At 45.8% G+C, this 19,338-nt stretch overlaps 1 protein-coding gene across 2 annotated transcripts; it reads right to left on the reverse strand.

Annotated features, from left to right (window-relative positions):
• Nucleotides 1-9,021: 9,021 nt before the first annotated feature.
• Asgr2 (asialoglycoprotein receptor 2) lies at nucleotides 9,022-19,189 on the reverse strand. 2 transcript variants are annotated; one of them, XM_087910404.1, is made up of 9 exons: nucleotides 19,023-19,189; nucleotides 18,549-18,765; nucleotides 14,407-14,523; nucleotides 14,096-14,191; nucleotides 13,457-13,528; nucleotides 13,211-13,297; nucleotides 12,982-13,127; nucleotides 9,672-9,778; nucleotides 9,022-9,427 (listed from the first exon to the last, which is right to left on the reverse strand). In XM_087910404.1, the coding sequence occupies exons 2-9, from the start codon at nucleotides 18,670-18,672 to the stop codon at nucleotides 9,271-9,273; spliced, it is 906 nt and encodes a 301-aa protein (XP_087766530.1). In that variant the 5' UTR covers nucleotides 18,673-18,765; nucleotides 19,023-19,189; the 3' UTR covers nucleotides 9,022-9,270. The 2 variants fall into 2 exon arrangements, with proteins under 2 accessions (XP_087766530.1, XP_048304448.1); XM_048448491.3 differs by having other exon boundaries at nucleotides 18,549-18,762; nucleotides 19,023-19,188.
• Between the last annotated feature and the right edge of the window lie 149 nt (nucleotides 19,190-19,338).

Consider the following 19,338-nt stretch of genomic DNA (forward strand, 5'->3'; position numbering starts at 1 on the left):
GAATTATTGTAAGGGCACACAGGAGTCTTAAGATTCAATTAGAAAATAAAAAAGGAGGACTTATATCCCAGTCACCATATATGCATGTTTTTTAATTTTTTAAATGTGGCTGCTGCTGGAAAATTGGTTTTGGCATGGAGGTACCACCACAGAATCTGCTCAGGATAAATAGAGAAATGTGCCAGGCAGTGGTGGCGCTCGCCTTTAATCCCCAGCATTTGGGAGACAGAGGCAGGCAGATCTCTGTGAGTTCCAGGACAGCTAGGACTGTTACACAGAGAAACCCTGTCTTGAAAATGAATAGAAAAATGCTTGCTCTGGATGTGGAAGAGTACTGGCACTGTTTTGATATGGGGAGAGAGCATGTTTGTCTTTTTCACAGGATGTAAACGAAGTGCAATCAGTGTGGTGTGTGGAATAGAGATGCTAATCCTGATGTTGCTGATGATCAGCCCAAGAAGTCCGAGTGAGACCTATTGTGCTTACGGTCCTGATCTACCTTTTTACATCCTGCTGTTTGGACAGGAAAAGAAATTGTAGTCACAATCAACAATATCTTTTAAATCGACCCGCTACACAAGAGTTCCAAATTACTTAAAAATTTTCTCATATTCGGTATGGTAAAGAAATTCCTGTATGTTTTGCAAAGAATATTGCTTGGAGGGATGTCTTGGAGTGTTTCCAAAATTAATTATGGGACATGATAAACAATGTACTTGTTATACAAAGTTACTGCTTCATCAAGGCAACTGGGTAGATGATACCGCCCCCTCGACAATTTCCTCCATGCATGAAGGAACTGCAAGAGTCTAACGGACCTTTGTTGTGGAGACAATATACTGGCATTATCCCTTTAAAATACAACATTACAGAGACTTCACAGTTATTTTTGACTGGTCTGGAAATGAAGAAGATTATAGTGACTCTTGTCCTTTGTCTACAGCAGAATCTTGGGAACAAGGACTGTCCGCCGGAGTTTGCTATTCCAGTGCTAAGTTTTCACAGACTTGTGTTCGGAAACTTGCTGCCGCCGTGGGAACAGTGACAGGACGATCCGTTCTTCAAAGCCTGTTTGCCCCTGAAAGGAACTGTTTTCGCTTTGTAAAACTGCTGTATGTAGAAAAGATAAAAATTTCCATGAATGCTTTTGTGTTTAATGTATCATGTTCTAATTGCATTTTGACTAATTGTATTTCTCAAATGGGTAATCATACCCGTGTATTAATGTTAAAACAACCTTCTTTGTAATGTTGTCAGTGCGTGTTAATGACCCATGGTCTGATGACAAAGGGTTGCAAGTAATGAAAAAATTAAGAAAGCCTTAAGTAGACAGACACGTGCTGTTGGATTAGTGATAGCAGGAACTTCAGCTCTTGTTAAGATGCCTATTACTGTGTTTGCGTCGGTGGCTTTGTCTCAGTCTGTTCACAATGCGGGGTTTGTTAATCAATTATCAAGAACGTTTCCTTAACATTGAAAACACAAGAAGATATAAATGTAAAGATGGAGCATAAATTAAATGCCTTGTCTGATGTGGTGCAATCTTTAGGAGATGATCTCCAGAGCCTAAAAACCAGGGAACAATTGAAATGTCATACTAACTATGAGTGAAATTGCATTACATCTTCTGTGTATAAGGAAAGTCTATTGGATGGGAGAGAGTTAAAGCACATCTTAGGGGAGTCTGGCATGATTCTAATGATTCCTTAAATCTGGCAAGATTACATCAAGAGATTATGGAAACGAGAAATGCTAAATTAAATTTTAGTGCTGCAGAAGCAGCTCAAGATATTTTGGAACAATTTAAAAAGGCTGCTCCATCATGGCCAGAATTTGCTTAACTTCTTAGTAGTGTTGCAGTTATCAGAACTTGTGTTCTATTGGGCATAATTTGTTTACCTGAAGTTTTCAGGTCGATTATGAACTCGCTGTGGAAAGTTGACTCAGAACTTCATGGAGTAAAACTTCACACGTTCCCTTAACTTATGATACCAGGGGCTCGTAGCCAAAGATGAGCAAATTTCCTTTGCCTCCTTTCAATCTAAGAGAGAACATGAATGATGGAATTCATGCTCCCATGACCAGTAAGACAGGAGAAAGGAACAATCTAAGACAGGCACATTCATCTGAGAGACTCTGTGGAGTCTTAAAAATAAGAAAAGGGAAATTGTGGTGGCCCACAAGCGACTCCGTTTCCATCTGAAGTCCATCATGACTTAAAAGTCATTTGAGTTCAAGCTTGCCTGCTCTGCCTGTTCCAGTGCCCCTGAGAGCTGAGAGAAAGTTCTGATCAAGCCTATGGGAAAGAACATATCATTTACTAAGCACAGGCTGGTGAATGCCAGCCGAAGGCACATCCAGACAGAAACAGAAACTGCCTGCTGCTAGCAGGACTCACAGAGTAGACAGCGAGCCTGCCTGTGCTTTCTCCCAAGGACAGTGCAGAGAGGTCGTTAGCTGACTGTACTGCTCTTTGTTCTGCCTTCTGCCTTTAACCTGTATAAAAGCAAGGTCTGAAATAAACTCTGGGCTCTGTTTTATTGACTGGTAGTCCTCCTGGATCTATTCTGTGCTTCTGTCTCAATTTCTTTCAAACTGCCATTTCCTCAACCTTGTGCCCCCTCCTGGTACCAGGTTGATTTATTGGAGCAGGCTCCAACAATGTACACCACACCATTGATACCTATTCAGGTTTTCAATGGGCAACTGCTTTTGAGTTTGGAAAAGGCTGATTCAGTAATCACACATTTGCTAGAAATTATGGTCATCATGGGTATACCAGTACAAATACAGACAATACATCAGCATATGTCTCTAAGAAACTGAAACGGTTTTTTGCTTATCATAATATAAAGCATATTACAGGTATATCACACAATCCTACAGGTCAGGCAGTTATAGAAATATCAAATCAAACTCTAAAGAATATGCTAAATAAACAGAAAGGGATGATAAATACCCCAGAAATAGATTGCATAATGCTTTATTAACTTTGAATTTTCTAGGAGCTAATTAGAAAGAACCAAGAGCTGTGGAGAGACATTGGATATTACAAAAAACTACAGAATTAAATCTGTCAATATACTTCAAAGATGTACTGACCTCAGAATGGAAACCAGGACATGTGTTACATTTCACCACAGGGGAAAAAAGCTCTGGATACCATCAATGTTAATAAATATTCCATTTGAACAAGAGACACCTCTTAATTAGAAGAGATGATAGCTCATCAAACAGTATGGCTGGTTAATCTAAACTAACCTATAAAACTAACAAATGCTTTTCCTTTGGTCAGATTTAACTTTCAAAAAGATAATCTCCCCCAAAATTAGGGTTGGGGAAAGGGTTTTGTTTCTGACTTTTCAGGCGAATACAGGTATCCAACTAAGGAATCTGAAGACAACTGGACAAATAAGACATATAAAGAAAAAGAACAAATCCTCCAGAAAAAAAAGTCTCAAGAAAAAGAGTAAATTGGCCTATTGCTACATCACATTTCCACAGGATAGAATTTCATAAATCTTCCCAAATGTTTGTTCTACTGTTCTCTACAGACATATAATGCTTTAGTTTTCAGTTTTAGTTCAGTTAAAAATTAAAACTGGCTTTGGAGTTGGAGTGTGGCTCTCTCCTTCTCTAAACCCAAGTATGCTTATTAAAGTAAAATCCAAAATCTCTGTCTCATGTCAGAAAGACACCTGATATGAGACACAAGAAAAACAAATATTTAAGGACTATTTTACTGCTACTAATATCAGAATCCTTTGGTTTTATATTGACTCTTAACAGCTTTTCTTAAGGTATAAATTTTATAAAATTAATATATATATATATATTAAACTTTTGTCATAATATTAATGATCATATAGAACACTAATTAATTCTAGAAAAAGGTTTCATCTACCTTCCTGTACATGATTTCAGGTTTGAGTCTCTTGGTTTTCTGCAGTGAACCATGAGCACGCCTAACAGCCACCTTTGAAGTCTCCATAGGAAGATGGGCTCCACAATGACAATTCCTCCAGGACTGTAACACCACCATGCTGAGAACACCACCTAAAGATTGTCTCTGGACAACAAACTTCTCAGAACAGCTTTGAGGTGGATAGCTGAGATGATCCAGCCTAACAGACTACTCTAGCCAGGACTTAAGACAAGCCCTGCACTTTCTGATATCGCAGAGACTGGACAACAAATGATACAGCTACCTCTCCCAGGACTTGATAATTGACCCATTTTTTTCTTTTCAGGATCCCCTAAAGATACCATTACCCCCAGACAACAGGAAGTAAATTTAAGAGCACAACCCCCACATCCCCAAGAGGTGGGGAGGGTGGTTTTTGGTCTTTCATTGGGTTATGGACATTTGTCATTATTTAGGGGGATTGGTTACAAGTTGTTATTGGTAATGGTCAGGAAAAAGGCTAAAGAAAAGAAATTAGATTCAAGGTTCTTATTTTGAGTTTTTGAATCTACGCTGAAACAAGGTAAAGAAAAGACAAGATAAAAGAGTAGATTGAGTCTACTCTGAAGAGAAAAAAGGGAGGATATAGATATGAAAAGATAAAGAAGCAGATTATTGAATCTACTTCTAAAAAGCAACTACTAGTTTTAAATATTGGATTGGACTTTTGCATATTGTACACAAATTTTATATATTGATACAAATTTAAGATTAATTTTTAGAACATACTGTACACACATTCCTACTCTTGTTCAAGGTATTGTACTATACAACTCGTTTAACAATGGAATACAAATGTCTAGTCCTTGAAAATTATTATTACCAACTGTTTGGGTTAATAATGAAATACAGATTAGTAGTTAATCGCCTATTACAGTTGAACTTGTAGTCACATTAGGTATGTTTTCAAAGTCAAACAAAGATATATTTTAGGTAAATGAGTCATCTTCAAACACTTCAGAGATCTATGGAATATGGCATTTAAGATGTTTTAACAATAAAGACTCTTTTTTATGACAATGAGACATGTCTGCTTCTGGCAAAACCCATCTACTTCAGGGAAGATGATGGGCATCAAAGAAATTCCACATGGAGTTTATTTTCTTTGTGTCAAGGTAAGCCACTGGGTAAGAAAGTGCTCTTGCTGCTAGTATTCAGGCATCTGTACTGGCCTGCCCTTGAGGTCCTAACAGGACTGTTAGTATTCAGGCATCTGTACTGGCCTGCCCTTGAGGTCCTGACAGGACTGTTAGTATTCAGGCATCTGTACTGGCCTGCCCTTGAGGTCCTGACAGGACTGTTAGTATTCAGGCATCTGTACTGGCCTGCCCTTGAGGTCCTGACAGGACTGTTAGTATTCAGGCATCTGTACTGGCCTGCCCTTGAGGTCCTGACAGGACTGTTAGTATTCAGGCATCTGTACTGGCCTGCCCTTGAGGTCCTGACAGGACTGTTAGTATTCAGGCATCTGTACTAGCCTGCCCTTGAGGTCCTGACAGGATGTCCTCGGCTGCAGCCACTAAGAGCACCTCCTGTGCTCATTCACTATGTTCCCTTTTAAAAAGTTGCCTTGACCACCTCCCATCTCTTCCTTTCTCTCTCTCTTTCTGCTTCTCTACCTGTTCCTCTGTCTCTCTGTCTCCTTCTCTGCCTCTCTCTTCTCTTCTGATGCTCCTGTCCCCAGAAGTCAGTCTCCCTCTCCCCTCCTCCCTTTTCCCATTCACCTTCCCCAATAATAAACCTCTCCACCTGAGCTCTGTCTCCTGGTGTCTTTCTCTCTCACACCACTTTTTTTTAATTACAGCACTTGCCTTGACTGTTCACAGTATGCTGTCCTAATTGGACAAGCAAGACAAAAAGAAATGACTGCCAAACATTGTCAAGACAAGGAGGAACAACCTTTCAGAATATCCTGTTTCACAGAAAAGTCTGTCAGATATGCTAGGCCTGTAGGCTGAAGATAGACGCCTCAATGTTGCAGAGGAATTTTGGGTGACTTCCAGGCAGCCAGCTGTTTCTGTCATTTCTCACATTTTTTTGGAAGTCACTTCCTGCTTTCTCAGTTAATATTATTTCCTTCTTGGGTCTCTTAGAGAGTTGAAGACTAGATAGTTACAGTTTTTTGTTTTCTGTTTTTTTTTTTCTTACCAGTCACAGAAAGCAAGTTACAATAGAAAATAAATTAAGTACAAGACTTTGGACTCACCAAGATAGAATAGATAATGAAATTTTTTTCTGAATTTGTCAAATGCAAATGGACTAGACATTGCTGATGAACTTATTACCTGTATATATTGTATATAGTTATTATACTTATTGCATATACTTTTTCTTATATTAGTTACAGCCTTTTTATTTTAGACAAAAAAGGAGAAATATAGTGATATTTTATTTGTATTTTAATAAATAAACTTGCCTGAAGATCAGAATGTAAAGTTAAGCCACTAGAGGCCAGGGAATAGTGGCACACACCTTTAATTCCAGGGTAAGTCCAGCACTGAGGAGGTGGAGACAAGAGCAATGTGGCTGGGTAGAGAGAGGAATATAAAGGGGAAGAGACAGAAACTCACTGGAGTGTGGAGTCTGAGGACTCATGGAGACAAGATCTTACCTATTTAGTCCAAAGATTTGGTGGAGGTAAAAGGTCTCTCCAGTGGTTGACTGCTTTGCTTTTCTGATCTTCAGCTTGAACCCCAATATCTGTCTCTGGGTTTTTATTATTTGTGGTACAGAATTCAATTCCCAACACCCATATCAGGCAGCTCCCAACTGCCAGTAACTCCAGATCCAAGGACTCTAATCCCCTCTTCTGGCCTCTGCAAATACCTACATTCTCATACACAAAATTTACACACACACACACACACACACACACACACACACACAAATACACAAAAATAAGAACTAAGCATATTTTTTAAAGATTTTGTTTTGCATAGAAAAAAAGCTCTCTTTCTGGGATGTCTGCATGGGAGGAAAGTCAGTCAGGTGCTTCCTTTGCCTCTCTGAACTAGTAGGTTTTCACCCCAGCATCTGCTCCCGAGTCTTTATTGATAAAAATCAAACAATTGAAATTTTGCTAAAAATAACATGTGTTTATTTTTACTTTTCCTTTATTCATCTGCTTTTTAAAAATCCTACGTTAGTGGTTCTTTGTTACAATGGGAAGCCAATACTGATCCACTATAATTGACTGACTCCATAATTTGCGTTAGATTTTACTCTTTCTACCGTGGGTGTTGACAATGCACACTGACACAAAGCCACTGTCTCCATACTTTCTCCTCTAGCAATGGCATATAATTGGCAGTATGGGTATAAAATATTTCCTCGAGGAATGTGTGACTATTTCCCCAGAAACTGAAGAAGACTCGGAAAGTCTACAGGACTTATATGGCTCACTGGGCCACTTCTGAAGGTACAGGAAGTCTGCATGACTTACACAGTTCACTGGGCCATTTCTCCAAGGTAATAAAACTGGCAACAATAGCTGGAGGAGAGGACAAGAGGCAGAACCCCCTGAAAGGTGTGTAGGGAGCCCCAGGGATGCTGCTTGTGTGAGTCCATCATCCATGCTGGGGTGGAGTTTTTTAGTGACACAGCTACCTATATATCAATCATGCCCCTTCAAGGAACCCTGATAAACTCAATGACTCCCTAAGCTAGACTTGGGTGGAATCCTTCCTTTGAGCTGTCATCAGCGCCCTGTCTTGGACTGAGAACCACTAGTTCACTTCTCTCCAAGTCTCATAATTACCCCCCAAACTCATTTGTTGAACATCTAGTCCCTAACAAGTGGCATTGTTTTGGTAGGTTCCCAGGAAACTGTGAGAGGCAGAGCCTAGCTGGAGGAACAAGGTCATCGGTGTATAGCCTCATGTCGTGTTTTACCTCAGTTCTGTCTCTCTGCTACACACTCCTGCCACCTTGGTCCCACCTTACAGCGGTCCCAGAGTCAGTGAAGCCAAGGCTATGGTCTGAAATAGTTCCTTTCTTCCCTCAGGTTTTTCTCTTGGGTATTTTGTCAAGGCAAAAAGGGTCAACTGATGAAGACAAGCAGTACCAAGAAGGAGGGGCTGATGCTGCAGCCGTCGGCAATGTGACGCTTGTGAAGCAGTGTGCAGAAGGAATTTGAAAGCATTTGGAGAAACTAGGCTGGGAAAAGCTCAGGTTGCAGGATGTAAGAGCAATCCTGGGGTCAGAGTTGAGACTGCTGGGAGGAACACAGACGGTCACAAAGCAGTGGAGACTCTGAGAACTGGACTGGAGGCCACGTGGGCTGCCAATGGCAAGGTCACAGGAAGGGGATTTTCCATGCCTGTGACCAGAGATGGCTGTCTCAATTAAAGTTTGCTGGTTTCCAGTATCTTGCAAAACTGATGCAAACTGTGTTAATTTAAGGAAACAGTCACCGAGAATTTGTAACCAAGCATTGGAAACTCCTGACTCGTCAGATGCTTCCAACATTATAGATAAAGACAAATACAAATGCTAAGTCTGTGCCAAGTGCAGTGAATAATTAAATAAGGCCAGGAACATTCATACTTCAGACTTCTCTACAGCTGCTACATTCAATGAAGCAAACCCCTTTCAGGTAGTGTCATCTGTTAGAAGAAAGATCACAAACATTGCAAAGAGTGATGGGGGTGGTGTTTGTTTCTACGTAGCATTGTATTTGTGGGTATAAAGGAAACACCCCAACAGGGCACCCTGGAAGTGGTTAACCCTGGGGCAAAGTGGAGTGAGGAAGGGTATCTTGTCTGTCTGTTGGTTTGTCTTCCCGGGGCTTGGGTTAGAGTGAGGGCATTCCCTGACAACTCAGTTTGCGGAGACCTTGAATTTAGAGAACTCTCTTCTTCAAGGAGTCTAGGAGGTTCTGGCAACAGCTCCAACTATCTTGACGCTACCACCGAGGTTCCTGCTTTGTGCCTCTTTCCTCCCTTGTTCTGAACATCAGCGTATCACAGAACGGTCGTCAGGGACTCACACCTTTCTTCCTCCAGACCCTCCCAACTCCCTCTCTTTCGCCCCCATTCCAAATAACCAGACCACGTGACTCTCAAGGATCATCTTTTTGTTGTTGCTCCTACTCCATTCCGAAGGCTGACATTGACAACCAGTGACTGCAGAGAACGCTGTACTCTCTCCCTCCCCAGAGTGGGGACAAGGAAGCCACCCTCTTCCCATTTTCCTGTAACTCATTCTCATGCTGGACTCTCTGTTTCTCTCCCTTGCTTCAGTATCACCGCTGACGAAGTTGGGGTGATGCAGTGGAGGGTGCAGGGGAGACTTGGCAGAGCAGGCTCTTAGCCGGTGATATTGCGCCTCTTTTCGCACACCCAGCGGTTCAGCTGATGGCAGAGGTTGTCGTTCCAGTGGCCGTCTGTCAAGATTTCAGCACAGTCTTCACTGCCACCCTGCTCGTGGCCCTCCCAGTTATTTGGCTCAGAGAAGGCCCAATTCCTAAGAAGATAAGTCAAAGAAAACTCAGGGTCTAACCTTGGGAGGGTTCTAACCTACCTACAACCCTATCTCCCACCCAAAAAATCCCAGCCTTGGGAGGGTTCAAGGGCTGAAAATGTGCAGGCTTGGAAATGGGGGTGGGGTGGGGAAATTAACCCCGAGGGGCCCATGGGAGTGCATTGAGGTAAAAGGCCAGGTGGTCATCCCTGGCACAAACAAGGAGGTGCACGCTGGATGGACTGACCTGTAGTTGCTTCTGTAATCGGTTCCATCCACCCATCTCCAGGGGCCATCCTTGTCGGTGAGACCTATCCACGTGTGAAAGGAGCCGATGTGCTTGGCAACGAACTTCTGGATAAACAATTAGGAGAGCGAATTGCTTTACCCCTCATCTGTGTAAGCATTCAAGTGACCCTGCCCCACCCCCAGCCTAACCTGCCCCAGTGCCCTCAGTTCCCAACAGCCGCACCCCCCCCCTTTTCCCTCTGTGGGCAGAGCTAGTGTTAAATGGGCTTTCACAGGGCCTGACTTCATACCAAGTGTTTTGTGAGGATCATCTCATTTGAGCCTTAGTGGCTCTCCAAGGTGGGCGCCAAAGTAACTCTCACCTTACAAGGTCGTTATTAGAACTCAGAAAGTCAACCCGGCATCGAGTTGTGGCAACCATTCTGTTTCCAGTCTGCACCCACTTCCCACTCCATTTCTAGTACCGTTGCTGTGGCAACACTGAGCTTCTCATCTTTTGCACCAGAGTCTTGGTGACCCTGCCCGTGCTGTCCCACAAATCCCAGAACCCAAGAAGCACCTTGGTTTCATTCTTCTCTCTGTTGGTCACTAGTTCTCTTGCTGTGATTTTGTCATTTCCTGAGGCTTGCAGACATCAGCACTTCCAACCTTGGGCTCACTGCCCAGAACAACGTTTTGACCTGACTACATGGGGCCTGCCAGTCTCTACCGGAAATAGGAAGATGCCTGGGTAAAGGCAATTTCCCAGTTAGGGAACGTCACCGGCTTCTGTGCCAAGGTCCCTGCTCTTATAGCTAGCTCGCTAGGACTAAAACCTTTCCAAGGGGCTTGTTCTTACAAATGTGGCTGCTCTGGGAATTTAAATTCTATTCGTTTATGTATGTAGGGAATGTATAGTCACCTGGTTCTATAAAATAAACAGAGTCAGTTAGCCCGGCACACACTCAAATAATCCCATCTGATAGTGTGTGAAGAGTCTCTGACTGTGCTTGGAGAAAACAGCCCAGTTCCACTCACACTCCCCAGAGACCAAGGTTGCTCATGGAGCAACAGCTTGGAGTTCATGGAGAAGCAGCCACCCAGGGCTGGTGAGGCTGCTTCACAGATTCAGAAGTATCAACAGGGATGGGGCAAAGAGACCTGGAGATAGGATGTTCAAGGTTGAAAGTAGTAAGTGGGATGCTGAGATTGATGACAGTTCAGTCCACCATGAAACTGTAGTCATGAACTAGTGGGCGTAGTGATACTTTGTTTATGTCTTAACAAATAAAGATTGCCTGAGGATCAGAGTGCAGAGCTAAGTCACTAGAGGCGGGGGAGTGGTGGCACACACTTTTAAACCCAAGACTCAGGAGACAGAGGCAGAGGGATCTCTGTGAGTTCAAGGCCACCCTGGGCTACACACGATTGAATGTCTAAAAGAGAAACAGAGCTCATACAAAGGTGATCCCAGCACTTGGGATCCCATGCCTTTAATCCCAGCACTAGGGAGGGAGAGGCAGGAGTGATATGGCTGGGCAGAGAGAGGAATATAAGGCGGGAGGAGACAGGAGCTCAGTGCAGTCTGAGGTTTGGTAGAGACAGATGCAGTCTGAAGATGCAGTCTGAGGACAGGACCGCCCCTTCGGTCTGAGCATTGGTAGAGGTAAAACGTCTCTCTGGAGGCTGCTGCTGCTCTGGTCTTCAGCCTTAACCCCTACATCTGACTCTGGGTTTTTATTAAGACCAATTAGAATTCATGCTACAAGTGAGGCAAATCATAGGCTAAATTACAAATAAATTGATGCTTTCATATGTTAAAATTAAATACTAGCAACTTCAAACCAATCAGTAACACAAAATATGTTTGAAATTACTGTGAGAATCCCTTACATAGCTGGACAGACGGAAAATACTCAATAACTCCATTCTGACTTCTGTATTCAAAAGGTTTAATTGCTTAGCATTGTCCCAACAGAACAAAGCCCCCACAGACCCTTCAATGTTAAGATGACAGGCTGAGAACATTGAGCAATGAGGCCAAGTGAGTCTCAATTCTGACTCCACAGTGGCTTCCTGCCTCTGTAACATGTTACCTCACCTCTCTCCCCTGGTGTCCTGAACTCCAAGTGGGAATGATAAAGGTGCCCACCCAAAGAGGTCGTGAGGATCAAAGAAATGAACTCATGAACACATATAAATCGTAGTAAGTCCTGCAGCGAATGCTACCACTGCCCTTCTTGTGCAGAGCTGTTCCTCCACTCTGCCAGACGGCTCCCCTCTGTGAACTTTGGTTTTCAGGTTATTGTCTGGGGACAGCAGTGAAGAAGGAAAACACAGGACACACTTATGGTCAGTGAGAACCCAATGACCATAAGAGCAATTTAAGTCTTCCAGTATGTTCCTTTTCCACACCCAGCCGCCAACACAGCAAGAGGGATCTCTCAGCCCTTCTTGATTGACTTCCAAGATTTTGTCCTGTGACTGTCTCTGCATCACTTGGTCACCTGGCCCCTGGCTCCCACCTCGTAGGACAGTTACTGTCCCATCGTGAGCCTCCAAGAGCCCTGCCACTCTCTTCTGTAGTCTTCCTTAGGTTAAAAACAAGAAATACATCCAGGGAAAAACTGCCTCTGTCTCTCTCAGCAGCCAACTGCCAACAGCCCCTCAGCCAGGCTGGGGCTTCCATCCATCCTGGGATTCGGGTTGGCTTAGTCTAGTGCAGGTCTTTCTTGTGCACGCAACTACTCCACAGCTCCTGCACGTGAGCCCCTGCATGCCCATACGTGAAACAGCCCTGTCACGTCCAGAAACACAGTTTCCCACCAGCCCTCCACAACCTCTGGCTTTAGCCGCTGGTTGGATGCCCATGCTCCAGCGGAGGGCCCTATACCCATGCTCATTGTAGAAGCACCAACTGGACTCATTAGGTTAAAAAAGAATGTGTGAAGTTGGGAGGGACTTGTGATATGGTGGTTCTGGTAGAATTTGGAGGGAAGGTTGAGAAGCAGGTAGATTAGATTGGAACACAGCGTAGAAAAGTATGGAATTCTAAAAGGATAGCGAAAGAAGGAAAGAGCAAACAAGCTAAGTAAATAAATAAGAAACACAAGGGTGAGCAAGATGGCTCACCAGATAAACGCAAACCTGATGACTTGAGTTGAATCTCCAGAACCTACATAAAGGAAGAAGAAGACCAACTCTGCAAAGCTATCTTCTGACTCCATGTGCAAGCCATGGCTACACACTCGATTAGTAACAACAATGATAAGTAAATAACAGAACCTTGACCAGGCTGCTTGATCAAGTCTGCCTTCAAGTTTGCTCACCTGCTCCTCCATGGAGTTGATGACCACCAGGTGGGCACTCTCCAGCTGGCAGTACTTCTCAGCCTCAGCCCAGGTCAACCCACTCCGAGAAAACCAGTAGCAGCTGCCTCCGTGGTCCACCCAGTTAACAGGGCAGCATTCTGTGCCTGGGGGAACAGGAATGCAGAGAGGAATGAGATCCGGCTGGAAGAGACAGACACACTAGGATCAGAGCCACGCCCGACCCTACCATTGCTCTGGAAGAACGCCAGCTGACAGGTCAGGATTTTCAGATCCAGTGGGAAGTGCTTCAGGTGCAGGAGCAAAGTGGAGTGATCTAAGGGAGAAACACATGGCCAGAGATGTAGCCGTCACGTGGCTCCACACCTGCCAAGACCAGGCCCAGAGCTCCAGCTGTTGTCTGGGGAAACACACAGATACATACCACACTACACATCATCATGACCCGGGAGTGGGGGCTGGGGTGATCTCTGACCTGCTTTCAGGTCCTGCTGCTTTTTCTCCAGTTTGTTTCTCCAGGATGTCAAGTTGTCATCTCTGCTACCTCCTGAGGAAGAGGAATGCTGAATGGGTTTCCCATCAGTCTGCCTCCCGAATGCTTCTCTGGCTGCACACTCCTGGGTACCCCGGAGGGGTCTGTTACTTTGTCTTACAAGTGCTAATCTACACCTAGACTCCCAAGGGAGGCCACCATGCTGCTTAAATTCCTTCACTGGTTACCCATGTTTTCAGGCCAAGCCCCACTCAGTCTACACAGCTTGTTGTGGGCCTGGCCCCTCCATCTCTGACCCTTCAACACTGTCTGTCAGTCACTACCTCCTGTCACACCACAGTATACATGGTCATAAATGTACAGTGGTCTTCTTCCCCCCTGGCCATTATGGCTTCTTTTTGTCTCTGCCTGGAACTAATAGCCACGTCACCTCCTGCGCCGTCCCTTAGGTCAGGGCCAGATCTCCAGAAGCCTTGTTTGTTCCCTTGACTGGACTCTCTGCTCTGGCTTTCATCCCCACAGCCTACGAACAGACTCCTACTGCAGACCCAGCACCGTGCCCAGCCAATCCATATGGATAAATATACATGGATAAAGTCCCAGCCATCCCGCCCAGCTCACCGTGGGAATCCAGTCTCCTGAACTCAGTCAGGGTGCTGGAGGAGAAGTTGTTGAAACTTTCTTTCAGGGCCTGCAGCTCCTTTTGCAGCTGAATGCCTGTCAGGGGACATTGGGGACCAGTTGGGTGTGGGGCTGTGTCCCCCATCACTACAGCCACCATTTCCCCACCACTGATTTCCATCTATACCCAGATCCTGTCCCACACTGCCTCCACCTGGTCTCCTTTCCTCCCCGGGCCCCCCATCTGTGCCCCACTACTCCCCAGAGCTCTTCTCTATCCTGGCCTCACCGGGGCCAGGCCATGACCTCACTTTGCGATGAAATCACACAGATGACCACCAGCAGCAGGACATTGAAGGCCAGGGCAAGCAGATGGAGGTGGAGCCTGGAGCCAAGGTGCTGTGCAAAGGGAGGGGAAGGAGGCTGTCCTGTGAGAGAGAGTGTGTGTGTCAGAAAACAATTTCAGAGACTAGAGACGGAGAATAAAGACACAGAGGGGCACAGGGGCACAGAAGACTGAGGAGGCACAGCCTGGATGAGAGAGAAAAATCAGGTGGGGGCTGAGGGAACTGGATGGATTTTGATCCTACACACACACACAGAGAGAGAGAGAGAGAGAGAGAGAGAGAGAGAGTTGCACACTTGTACCCACATGAACATGTGCAAACATTCACATGCACGTGACATAAGATATACCACCTGTGTACATAGGTGAGATCTCACACCTGGGGATAGGAGACCCATTAAAAACAATGGTGCAGACTCACCTTTCCTAGACACCCTAAAAAGGGAGGTCTACAAATGTTTTTCTTCCTTCCCATGAGTCAAAGAGACCAACAGATCACTTCTGTCCTCCCATAGCCCCTGTCCCTCAGACCGGGGTGCTGGCGGTACTCTTCGACAATAACCACACCAGCCACACAAGCCCAGCGCTGGAACAGCACCCTCCCTTCCCAGTTCTGCCAGGGCTCTCCAGTCCAGTTCATCCCACCAGACGGCGCGTCCTGAAAGCCCCTGTCCAGGTCCGTCCACTTTACCCATCCTCCCCCCAGTTCCCACCGTCCTTGTCATCCCCAGAAACCCAAGGATCACTGGCTCTACTGTCCCTGTGGCCTTCCATCATTCCCACGATCACCTCTCCTGCTCCCGTCCATCTACTCCACACTCACACCTTCCCTTTGCACTCTAACGAATGCATGTCTTCTCACACACGTGTGCATAATCCACACACTTTTCCACGCTCTGTTATTTGCATTCTCACGCACCTTATCTTTACCTGTATGACCTGGCTTTCCTCTCCAGGACCAGGCCCTCCCCTTGCCTTGGTACCACCCACCTGCACTCAGACAGGCATCAGGCTGTGACCTTGTGGCCTTCTCAGTCTCAACGTCACCATGCCAAAGCAACCCCTGCAACCTGGGTGATGGGGACTGTGGACCACCAGACCCAGCAGCCTACAGCTGCTCTGAGCAGAGACCCTGATGGTAGGGGGGTGGGTTCTGATGAGTCTGCAGCTGAAAGATCCCGAGAGCTGGGGCGTGACCAGAGCCCTATATAAGCTGCCCTGAGCACACTAAAGCGGTCATTCTTGTCTCAAGGACGTCCCCATCTGTCTGTCTGTCTGTGTGTTTTTAAATTTTTCAGCCTAGTTCCCATAGTGCTTAGCAAACAGAGTGTGGAACGGAACTGGTATAGTTTTACACCTGGGGATAATCTGTCAGGAGCCGGGAGTCCTCCTGAGGTCATTTCCTACTGCTATACTGAGTCGGGTGTTTACAGCCCTACTTAGGACCCCAACTTAGCCTAGACAGAATATGCCTCTGAGTTCTCCCTAAGTACAGCTTCCGCTGCCTCTCACCTCCCCTGACACCCTCCTGAAACCTGTATTCCTCTCTGCTGTGATTGGAATGTGCTGCCAATGTGGTCCCCGGGGCAGCAGTGTGGGGAGGGAGGACCTAGCGGAAGGGGGTTAGATCTCGAGGACTCTGTCCTCCTGAGTGGATTATTGACGTCATTGCAAGAGAGCAGCCTTATTAAAAGCTTGCCCTTCGCAGTCCCTTTCACCTGCTCCATACCCTCCCACCCTAGACTGATGATGAGAAAACTGTACCAGACACAGCTCAGTCCCAGGTTCTCAGACTCAAGAAATATGAGCCAATATGTGCTGTTCATTAGAAGTTTCTTAGTCTTGTGCGGTCTGCTTTAGCAGCACAGGACAGGCTAGGATATGCTCCATCAAGTAATACTTTCTGACCCGCCTCCCCATATGGAAATCTGCAGCCCAAGTCCTGACTGTTTCTGCAGGAAACCCTTGTCCTGATTCCCAGCTGACCTGTGACTTAGCAAGTCACAACCCAGGCAATCCAGAAAAAACCAGCTGAGCCGCCAACTAGCTCTGACGTCGTGGACAGGCCATTCAGTCTCCGTGTCCCCATCTCTTCCATCTCTGAGATGACACTGGCAAGAGTGGCCTCCTGACTTAGGGGTTCTGGGCACTATATGAGTTAGGACACAGAAAGCGCTGTGTGGACAAGATAGACGAGAAGCTGTCAAATTTAACATTTCTTCAGGAAAAAAATCAATTAAAACACACACACATACATACATACATACATATATATGCATGCATGTATAAGACACTGGACACTGGGCTGTGAAGGGCATTGGTCCCTGAAAGATGAGGAAATGAAAGAGATGAGTTCTTCCATTGCCCAGCTCACTACTCACTACCTAGAGAAACTTCTCAGGTCACTGGGCAGAGAGGAGAAATTGGGACAGAGTCTAGCAGACTCCCTAATTGCAGATACAGCTTGAAAGCCTGTAACCAAAACACCTAAGGTGAAAGGGTCAGAAAGGCCCTACGCACTCACCCACATCCCAGAAGGCTGGAGAGTATTTAGAGGAATGCAAAAGCATCCAGCACCAGCAAGACAGAAGACATAATGCTCCACATCCAACCACAAGTTGCAAGACATATATTGAAATAGGAAAACATAGTTCAGATGAAGGAGATGAATAATTTGACAAAGCAGATGGGAAAGGGGTGTCTCAGTGATAGGACACTTGCCTGTATGTGTAAGGCCCTGGATTTGCTTGCAGCATCAAAAATGAACAATCAATAAATGAATCTATCAAACTGAGATGTCAGGATCATTTGAAATGGACTCAGAAGTGACACGCATGTTAAGACAGACAGAACACTGATGTCGACGCTACGACTAGGTCACATACATGTAAAACATTAGACATATGAAAGACAGTTAAATTAACCCACACATGAGCTCCCCCTGCCACACTGAGATGATCCTCACTGAAAAGGAACAGATTGTTCCAAAGCCAGAAGAGGAGGTTGCACAGAAGAGGAGGTTACCCAGAAGACAAAGATATCCCAGAAGAAACTGAAGAAACAAAAACTTCTGGCATGGGAATAAATTCAGCATGAAATAAATGCAGATGAAAGTTAAAAAAAAAAAGACAGTTAAAAGGTCCGAGTTGACTGGGCACGGTAGTGATTCCCCACACTCAGGAGGCTAAAATAGGGGGACTACTGAGAGTTCAAGGTTAGCCTGGGCTACACAGTGAGCTCCATGTCAGCCTGGGCTACGAAGTGAGACCCTGTCTCATAATAACAAAAATTCTAGGTTCCTTCTGAGATGAAAAATAACGTGTCTGAAACACGTGGGTGGCCAGTCTGAAACCTTTTCCCGACCAAGGGCTGGGCAGGTGTCAAATGTGCAAGAGGAGGATTCAGGTAGGAAACTAGTGGGGCTCTCCCTGATCTGCCCGTGCTCATTTCATCACTACACCCCCAGTTCTGGGTTCCGTGGTCCTCCTAGGCATGTATATGCATGTGCACACGCGCACTCTGGAGGGCTGGCTCATCTCCAGCTGCAGGCCTTCTCTTGCTTCAGGCACACACCCTTTCCTTGGGACCTGCACTCACAGGTTGAGGGACGCTGTGCTGGCTAGTTTTATGTCAACTGACACAGTCTAGAGTCATCAAAGTGGAGGGAGCCTCAGCTTAGAAAATTTCTCCAGAAGACAGCGCTATAGGCAAGACTGTAACACATTTTCTTAATTGGTGATTGGTGTGGAAGGGCCCAGCCCATGGTAGATGGGGCTACCCCTGACTTACGGGGTAAGCTGAGCGAGCCATGAGAAGCAAACCAGGAAGCAGCACCCCTCCATGGCCTCTGCATCAGCTCCTGCCTCCAGGTTCTTGCCCTGCTGGAGTTCCTATCCTGACTCCCTTCAGTGATGAACAGTGATGTGAAATCATAAGCCAGATAAACCCCTTCCTCTCCGAGTTGCTTTAGGTCGTGGTGTCTTATCACAGCAATAGTAACCCTGATTCTGACAAACGCACACCCAGCCCACTGAGTCAATGTGAGAGAGACAGAAGCTGGCAGCTGAGGCGGGGATCTAGGTGAGGCCCCAGAAACTGGACACTTGCCTTTCCAAAGTGGATTTTCTGTCCTAGGATTCTGCCCGTGGGTGCCTTGCTCCTCGTCGCCACTGGGCTGATGGCCGTTTTCCTCGGAGTCCAGCTGCTGGATGTCTTGAAAGTCCTTCTCCATAGTGGGCCCGAGGGCTGGAGCTGAGTTGCAGTCTTCTTAGAGCTGGAACTTGGGTTTGTGCTAAGAGGCGAGTTCTTGTGGAAGAAGGACCTGCTAGGACCCAAGGAGGTCGAGGGAAGTGGTTCAGAGTTGGAGATTAGCTTGGGAAAAGGCTTGAAATTCTGCAGGGTCCCCTCTCTTCCCAGGAGGCGGTCTGTCTCTTGGTGCAGGCAGAAGTCTTCCTAGCACACTCTCGTGGACCAAACTATAAAACAGGTTCCCATTCCTACCCCAGTGTCCTTGAACCAGTTTTGGGGTTTTTTTTTAGCCCTAGACATCCCCAATCCCACCTGCCTCCCCCCACCTATTACCTGTTAAAGTATAGCGAGCCGACCCTGGCTCCAAAGGCAGCCCACGCAGAAGGAGTAAGGGGTTAAACCTGGGAGAACTGGACAGGTGGTGCTAGATGAGAGAGGAGGAGGGGGTTGGTCTAGACGAGAGCCGGGTCCCTGTGTCTGAGTGTCTAAGTCCACCTAATATGTCATCTCCTGCCCCCTAGAACTTTGGACAGCAAATAGAAATAGAAACACAGTTGGAAACATGGGCCATTAGCAGTGGGGGTGGAGGACATGTTTCTGTTCTCATAACTGGAGAAAGGAGGTCCCCTTGTAAACACACACACACACA

Source organism: Myodes glareolus, chromosome 9 (genome assembly GCF_982192425.1).
Source record: "Myodes glareolus chromosome 9, mMyoGla1.1, whole genome shotgun sequence".
NCBI lineage: Eukaryota > Metazoa > Chordata > Mammalia > Rodentia > Cricetidae > Myodes > Myodes glareolus.

What these genes read in the sequence shown, in the direction of transcription:
- Asgr2 (XM_087910404.1), bottom strand. Translation starts at nt 18,672, where the DNA reads ATGGAGAAGGACTTTCAAGACATCCAGCAGCTGGACTCCGAGGAAAAC. An exon ending in CAGGAGACTGGATTCCCACG is followed by an intron (nt 13,529 to 14,095) that starts GTGAGCTGGGCG and finishes CCTCTTCCTCAG; the next exon opens with GAGGTAGCAGAGATGACAAC. An exon ending in GATTACAGAAGCAACTACAG is followed by an intron (nt 9,428 to 9,671) that starts GTCAGTCCATCC and finishes TTATCTTCTTAG; the next exon opens with GAATTGGGCCTTCTCTGAGC.